General features: G+C 31.1%; 1 protein-coding gene and 2 pseudogenes across 1 annotated transcript; 2 read left to right on the top strand and 1 right to left on the bottom strand.

Annotated features, from left to right (window-relative positions):
• Positions 1–1,273: 1,273 nt before the first annotated feature.
• Positions 1,274–2,789, top strand: LOC125855749 (uncharacterized; annotated as a pseudogene).
• Positions 2,790–3,137: 348 nt separating this feature from the next.
• LOC125855750 (uncharacterized) lies at positions 3,138–4,062 on the top strand. Its single transcript, XM_049535467.1, has 2 exons — positions 3,138–3,449; positions 3,622–4,062. The coding sequence occupies exons 1-2, from the start codon at positions 3,138–3,140 to the stop codon at positions 4,060–4,062; spliced, it is 753 nt and encodes a 250-aa protein (XP_049391424.1).
• An 847-nt stretch (positions 4,063–4,909) lies between these two features.
• On the bottom strand, positions 4,910–8,958 carry LOC125855751 (uncharacterized; annotated as a pseudogene).
• Positions 8,959–9,406: the final 448 nt, after the last annotated feature.

Raw genomic sequence — 9,406 nt, forward strand, 5'->3', positions numbered from 1 at the left:
ATTTTAGAAAAAATCAAATTTATAAAAAAAGAAATTAAATAAGATAAAAGGGCACTTCCATATGTCCACAATAACCGTCATAATAAATTAATTTAATATTTAAATTTTTAATTGCTTGACCCATTTTGTCTCATGTATTACTACGGACCCCGTGCCAGCGTGGGCCCAATATATATTACTAATTTTTTTTATCTCAATTTATGTGATATCATGAAACTTGAGAATTTATCAAAAAATTTATTTGATTTTAAAAATATTTTAAGGCCTATTTTAAGTTGTTAATTATTGTAATTTATAGTACTTTTTCTTTTACATAATTTTAAAATAATAGTATATATTATTCTCTTTGTTTTAATTAATGTGGCATATATAGGATTTCAAAAATTAACTTTTTTTTGGTCTTTTAAATATATTAAATTATTAATTATTGTAATTTATAATACCTTTTTAATGTAATTTTCAAATAATATATGTTACTTTTCATGTCCAAAGTTATGTGACATTGATAGATTTTTTGGAGTCAAGTGATTTTTTTTTATGTATTTTAATTTTTTTAAAATTATTAATTATTGTGATCTATAATAATTTTTACATCAATTTCAAATAATACATATTTATCATCTAATCAATTTTATGTGGTACTAATAGAATGTCAAGAGTCAATCAAATTTTTTTATATAACTTTTAAATATTTATGTTGTTAATTATTGTAATTTATAGTACTATTTATATTATTCTTAAATCTATAACCAACAAAAAGAATAAGATAAATAAATTTAATGCAAAGAAAATACTAAATAGTAATGAAAATACTATATATACAAATGTTTAAATGAAAAAATGAATAAAGAGCCGACATTGTAAAGTAAGCCAATGGTTGGGCCCACACAATTCAAGAGAAGAATAATCTGTGTATGAATTATAGGAATGACATATTATAACTACTAAATAACATCCTATCCTTTCTAGTTTTCTTTTTACAATAAATCTCTTAAAAATGTTGTTTGCGGAATACATAGTGTTTTTACGGGATACATTAGTTATGATACATTCTATTTACTAGTTATTGCGTTTAAGAAGGAAAGAATAACGTAAATTTGATTTTAATAAATATAAATCCCATAATTCACACATAACAGATTGTAAACCTTCAATTCCATTACGTAACTGATTGATAAATTCAAATTTTAAATTAGAGCTCCTTCATCTATCAACATTTATCGTGATAAACTTGATCTATATTCTAAGAACTCGAAAAAAGCAACTTTAGAAGATGAATATATCGATTTTATTATGGCATTCGAGAATTTGGGTAAGCGATGTTAATTACGAAGGTTACAAAGTTGATGGAATTGTCATTGGACAATCAATGACATTTATGAATCTGAAAGCGTTGATTTTAGCGAAGATGTAGATCGACGGTGTTAGAAAAGATATTGAAATTCGATACATCATAGCAGGAAACTCGTGTCCATTGAAAATCAAGAACGATATGGGTGTGAAACTATATTTGGAAGTAAAAAAGGAATGAGCCTGGAATCAGCATGTATTGAGAAAATGGTTGGGGAGATACATAACTTTGATTGTTTATCCGGGGAAATCGTATGCGTGGAAGGTACAAAAAGAGATACGGAAGCTCTTGCTCTGGTCGAATCAAGAATTTGTGATTTAGATTATATTCCTAAATTAAATGCTACAAATTACATAACTGATTCCAATAGCACTGATGTGAAGACGGGCCAATTGTATAAGGATAAAGGAACACTCATCGATGTAATGGCGAAATATAAAATAAAGAACAACTTCAATTTCAGAGTGAAAAGATCGGATAAAAAAAGGTATTGGAGTGTTTTATCTCTAATTTGATTTGCTTTTCTTCAATTTATGCATATAATTAGTACAATTCTAATTGCTACCGTGTGTGATACATAAATATAATTAGTATATGTATCATAATGATAAGTTTGTTGGTGTTTGATGATTTGAACAAATTGGTAAGGATTATGATTATTAGTATTGACAATTGATTTAGGTGTGTCGTGATAAACTTTAGTATCTGATACATAAAAATATTCTAAAAAAATTGTTGTGTTCTTTATTATAGACGATACATTAATGTGGATAATTATGTGACAAGTTGTGAAACACTATAACATTATATATTTGAAATGCTTTTGTTATATGACTTAATCTGATGAAAAAATTTGGACAGCTATGTGTTAGTGTGCTTCAGTGATGAATGTGGTTGGAGTTTAAAGTCTTCTTGCAGAAAGAAAACTGATGTATTCAAAGTGAGATACTTCAATAGTGAACATACGTGTCTGATGCGGGATATGATACTAACAAAAGTACAAGCAACAATTGGATTTATTAGTGGTGTGACTTCCCCTAAGTTGGTAAATCATAAACGAATTCATACGCCGAAAGATGTAATTGAAGATATTCAAGAATTATATGGGGTTGAAATATCATACCAGCAAGCATGGCGTGCTAAAGAGCGTGCACTAGAAATGCTAAAGGGTAAACCATCAGATGGATATAAGCAGATGCCGAGATACATATGGATGCTAAATAAAGTGTATCCAAATTCATATATAAGGATGCAAAAGACGGAAAATAATCAATTCATGTATCTTTTCATAACCTTGAGGCCATTGATGAGAGGGTTCGACTACTGTAGACCTGTAGTTGTAGTGTACGGTGCACATCTTGGCGGGGCTTACAAAGGTACTTTTGTATCAGCGAGCACACTCGATGGTGCAGGTATGACTGTTGTAATACTGATGTAATTTTGAACTTGTTTTATATGTATAATTAATGTATCTTAGTGTAAACGTTATGTATCAAGAAGTTAAATGTGTGCTGCTTTGTAATTAGGTTGCATATTGTCGTTGGCATATGGTGTTGTAGAAACTGAAAATGATTGTTCGTGGACATGGTTCTTCGAACAATTCAAAAATGCATTTGGCGAGGGTGAAAATATATGTATTGTATCAGATAGAAATGAAAGTATTATGAAGAGTGTAAGCATTGTGTTCCCAAATGTACCTCATTGTGCATGCATATGACATATTTGAAAGAATGTCTGTTTAAACTTCAAAATGAGTAAAAACACACTAAGTGATATATTTTACTCAATGGCAAAGGCATACAGAAAGGAGGATTTTGATAAATTAATGGCTAAGATGGTGAAAGTTGATCATAGGGTGAATGATTACCTTGAGGATGCTGGGTATGAGAAGTGGTCAAGAGTTCATTCAATAATAAATAGAGGTAGACTGATGACTTCGAACATCGCAGAGTGTATCAATGGTTGCCTTGTTGATGCACGTCGGTTAACTATATTGGAATTCTTGGAAGAGGCTAGACTTCTATTTGGTAGTTGGAACTGTAAAAATAGAGAAATAGCGTCATACACAAAGGACACATTTAGCAGAAGATTTGAGGAGGTATTGATTGTAAACGCATCTAAAAGTTCAAAGATGAAGATATTTATCAATATCCATAACTTTCTATTTTATGTATCAGAAACTCGAATCATTTCACTGATAAGCATTGCTTTGGGAATGATATAAACATGGCATATCATGTAATGTATCACTAACTTCTTAGTGTTTTCAGGTTGTTCCATCGTCTGAATATATTTTCTTAGTTTATGAACCCGGAAGAAGATACATTGTATGCCTTGAGCGGATAATATGTACGTGTGGAAGATTTCAAGAAGATGAGACACCTTGCGCACACGCAATTGCAGTTTTAAAGCACAAGAATGTTACAGATATGCATCCATATTGCTCTGATTACTACAAGCCTGATGCATTAGCAAAAACCTACAAGGTTGCAATGGTTCCAATGCCAGATAAGGAGGATTGGACAGTTCCAGACTATGTTTTAGATGAAATTGTCTTTCCACCTAGGTATAGAAGGTTGGTTGGACGACCAAGGAAACAAAGAAAGAAAAACGCCGATGAGAAGATAACAGTGAACAAAACTTCTTGTGGGCAATGTGGACAAGAAGGTCACAACAGGAGAACTTGTACTTTCTTCCCGAAAGAGAAGTGAAATAATGTTTTTAAATAGGACATTCGTGTTCATGCTTAATAAATTACACTTATATATATTTTTCACTTTAGTTTTTGGATTAAATAAAGTGTATTGTTTACACAATTTATTTTGTTATTCAACTAAATAATTTATTGAGAATTGTGTGCCAATCTTATATTAAATATAAAATTATTCTTATATTGTTAAATAAATAAATAATTCTGAATGTATAAACTGTGAAAAATAATTAATGTGTAAATGCATGAAATATTGATTCAATACCAGATTCATGATTTAAACATAATTAAGTGTCCCAAACTTGACTTTTTCAAATGTATAATATATGTATCATATACACTACAGTATGTTGTATCATATACACTGAAAATTGGTAATGAATCATACACATTAAAACTCTTAAAACTAATTGGGTACAATTATAATTTTGATATATTTTTCCTTGGCAGTGTTGCCATTCAATTTAATAGTTTGTTGTGATTTGTTTGTTGATGTATATGATGTATCATATACATTTATATAATTCATGTGTCATATACATGTATGTAATTGGTATTTGTGAATTAAAATTCATGTACCATATACATTAAAACTTATGTATCATATACATCATTTCGTATCTAAACAATCAAATTACTTAAACTCAAACAGTTATGAGTGTGAAGCATAATGTTATAAAGCAACAATGTATAATGTATCTAAAGCAATATATTGTAAAAACAAATTTTTAATAAATAACAAAAGACTGTAATACGACTAAGTTTTTAGAGAAACACTCTAAAACGTAAGTGAATTTGTCTTAAAACAAAACAACATAAAACATTGTTCATGCAAACATGGTTAAGTACTAATCTATGTTAACGAAATCTTCTTCAGTTGGTGTTGTGAATTGACCCTTAGGCTTTGGTGGATCGTCATTCTCACTTATGTATCCACCCTTGACCTTGTCACTTCCGTATCTCCACAACAATGCTGCATATCTATTGCGTAGATAACTTGAAAGATAGCCACCACTATCAGATGGTATAACAAGTTGGTCACTTAAAAACTCTGCAAATGTAGCTACATATAACCCGCAGTCCCTACAACAAAATGCAGAATATAAATTTGTAAAAAAAGACTTACACATATGATTATAGTCAAGAATTTAAGTACTTACAGGCTATCGCATTCTTGTTGCATGATGCCTTGAGCATATTCAACATTGAAAGGATGATGTGGCTCTAAAAGTGTACCAGTTTGTTTGTCCTTATATGCATCAAGTTCTGGTCAGTTTGTTCGCTTAGTTTTTTCAAAGAAACCATTGTCAAGGAGGTAAGAAGGTAGCATCCTTGATAATTTTTGTATCTCCTCAGAATATACTTTTTTCCTTGTGCCTATAGAAGAGTCATACACATGTATCAACCTCTGATTCAATTCAACAACAGCTAACACCTAATGGAAATTTCCATCACAGTTAACCGGAATGTAAACATCGTCCACAAGATGCCATGGTAATCCAGCTGGTATTTAAAACCCTTTCATGATGTTGGTTATTGACCTCTCATGTACAGATACAGCCGATGCACGGTCAATATGTTCATGGGTCCTAATATTATCATCTGTCTCATTGTTATAGTACCTTTCATGTGTATTGTTGATATGTGAACTGAACAAACAATTGACTGTTGTGTATCTGTATTGAGTCATGCTGCGAAGTTTTGATTTTTTACGAAGGTAGTAAAAACCAACATCGATGTGCTACACAAAACATTATAAACATAATTATACATTTGAAAAGAAAAATAATGAAAATAAAATGTTAGAGACTGATAGTGGTATATGGTATTGATATGTATCTAACACATATAAAATAAATGTATCATATACATTAAAATAACTGTATATGATACATTCCATTTAATGTATCAGATACATTAAATTTACATATACATGGCAACTTTACCTGATCAGTCCAACATTTTTTGGGCTGGGACATGACATGGAATCAATTTTTATCAATAGAAAATGCAACAACATAATCCATCAATTCAAAACCCAATGAAGAGGCTCTTGCTCTGTAGATATCCTCTGATGGTTTCCTGTATTATTAATTGTAATCAAGAGTTGTTATTCCAAAATTGAACAAATGTAGTAAAAAATACAAAACTTACTTATTGGCATGAGTCTTGAGAAAACCTCTATTAACCCACTGAATATACTCATCAATCAGATATGACGGGGCTTGGTTTGTAATCTCACAGCCTTCAAATAAAAAATACGAACGAATTACATCCTCCATGACCTCTTTTCCCTTTTCACTTGACCCAAATGAAGTCAAATAAGGAGATTTGTAGATTTTTGAAGGCATCCTGTTACGTGCAAGAGGAGTATTTGTAACGCATCGGACAACAATCTCTGTGATTGGAATATCAGTGGGTAATTGACTGTCCGAAAGAAAATTGTGGCTGTCGATTAACTCCTGTGAATTTACTGCACTAACTGGTTTAGCAGGAATAGGCAATCTTCCTAGATCAACAATAAGTGTATCCATGGCTTCTTGAGTTTCAGAGGATATTGTACCAGATGTCGTAGAATCCTATATGATTTAAATTGTTAATTAAATAAGGTATGATAAACCAGATGATATATAAATGATACATGAAACATAAATTACCGATGTATCAAATGTACATGATCTGGCACAGATTGATTGGTGTTATGCTGAACTTTATCTGAAGCATCTTCGTTCATTGTTCCTTCAAAGAAATGTTGAGGCATTTGTCGTGATGCATCATCCTGAATAACAACATATTGTACAAGTGATGATACATTAATTAACAAAGAATCATATACAAATGACTGTTAATGTATCAAGGACATATTACATTAAACTACTATTTGCATATAATCTTTAATGTATCAAAACATCTGATGTATGATTGTATCATATACAAACAATTTTAATTAGTCACACTGGTATGTATATTGCAAGGGAATGTATCATATACTCACAGAATTAAAAATGTAAAGTATCAAACACACAAAAATTGAAAAACACTGCTGATGTAAACATAAAATATATGTATCATATACACACAAATTAAACTGCAATGTATCATAATGGCACAATTTGATGTATCAATACAAAGTTGTTGTCTAATAATAGTCAATTTACGATGATAATAGTACCTTCTTATGCTCAGTTATTTCTGTAGTATGATGAATATTTGCATCTGAGGATTGAAGTTTTGAAACGTCCTTCATTTCTTGATGATTCTTCAGTCTGTATTTTTAAAACAAGTTTTGTTCAAGTAAAATATGTTACTGATACTATGTTTAATTACGCAATGAATAAAGTAACATAAACTTGGTCTTCAACATCATAATCAGATACACTAATGTTTTGGTTATTATTGGCAAATCCTTCATCAATTAAATTTAGAACATAATGACCTGTGAAAGTTAAAACACATAAACAAAACACATATACAACACAGTACCTTTGGTTGATGGTCGTCCTCTCTATGCCTGGAACTCAGAGTGGTTTGCCTTTATTAAAGTCACAAGATACTCAAATTTATTGTCAACCTATTAAAAAAAATTAACATTTAGTTATATATTTATACATAAACCTAAAAAAATTTGATATCATTACATACGTATTCCTTCATATGTTGTTTCAGTTCTTCAATATCGGGATATACAGACTTATCTTTTTGGACTTGTGAAGAGACATGGACAAAAGATACATTAGCAGCCGGGGTAGGTGCTTCATCTGGCATTGAGAATGACTGGTTTATTGACGGCCTTAACTGCTCTGACGATTTAGGTTCCGACACCTTTATTTTAGGTGTATCAATTTTATTTCTCTTTGGTGATGGAGATGATGTACCAGACACACATGATGATCTCCTAAACAAATGCCCAAGAGGGCTTGTTGACAAATCCTCAAAACCTGAACTATCTTTTGTTTGAACTTCCTTTGCATCAACTGCCGTTGTGGAGGGTTCAGGAGTATGAGCATCTTGAATATCAGGCAAATCAAGGGCTTCCACTTCGTCTGGTGTTGGTACAATGTTTGAACATGCATTCTGAATTACAAAAAATGGTTAAATGTTATGACAATAGTATGTATTATACAAAAACTGTTATTTACAACAAAAAATTGAAAGCTTATTGAAAAAGTATTATTTTCAAATTTTAAATGAATGTTACCTCGGAGAAAATGCTGGATATAAACGTTCCAAATTTTGGCTTTACAGCCACGACCCTCCAATTACAAACCCTGGGAATACCATTCACTACTTTAACAACAAACTCTGGATTTAGACTAGATGCACATTTGTAAGTCCATACGTTGAGTGCATAAGGCATACCAAATAAACGATACATCTGTTTACTAAGGTTGAAGTATTGCCTGAGTGATGTAATTAGCTTATCGAATGCAATCTGACCCCAAGGATACAGTTCATACCTACCATCTTCGACCATTAGAAATTCTTCGATCCGTATCGAGGTCTCACCAAGTTGACATAATATGAATGTATAGACAAAGTATAAGATTGCCATACGAACGACGTCCTGTGTGGTCTCCCAATTGCCCATTTGAAATCGTTGAATCAAGCGATTCTTGGTTATACCTGTAGTAGCATCAGGGAAATATCTTTGTAATAATTGGCTCGGAGTGGATTTCGGGTATGAAAATCCTTAACATTTCCTTTGCATTTAAGGCCAGTTACAATGGCAAAATTCTTGATACTAAACTTCAATACAGTCCCGTTACCATGTCGAACATGCAACAAGTTTTTGTTCTCCTGTTGCACCTCCAACAACAACATACACTTAGTAATCTGACCCTGAAAATTACATTTTTGGACTGTTTAAATATGGTCCAAAAATTGTATTCTTGAACATTTCAACGCCTTCATCCTTTATGGACTTTTTGATTTCATTAACAAAATCAAAATTGAACACTGCTCCAAATCTCAATGGGTGTGCTGGTTTGATAACATAATTCATGACCTGCAAATTCAAAAAACAAAACATAAAATTGTACTTGTCTAATCTCAACCACATGATGTAATTAAGAGTGAATGATACATGGAAGATAATATGAAAATTCAGTATATACATCATAGTTTTATAATGACATCATATCAAACACATCATACATTGCATAAGATACATGGGTAATTAGCATCAGTCCAACCAACAAAATAATTGAATTATTATCATGAACAATTGTATAGGACACTAACACAATGAAAGATACATTAATGGAGCAATATATGAATCAGATACACCTTCAAAATTGTACAAAAATGATGATTTTACCGTATTTGAAATTAACATGATTTGTGAA

Source organism: Solanum stenotomum, chromosome 2 (genome assembly GCF_019186545.1).
Source record: "Solanum stenotomum isolate F172 chromosome 2, ASM1918654v1, whole genome shotgun sequence".
In the NCBI taxonomy this organism is placed as follows: Eukaryota; Viridiplantae; Streptophyta; class Magnoliopsida; order Solanales; family Solanaceae; genus Solanum; species Solanum stenotomum.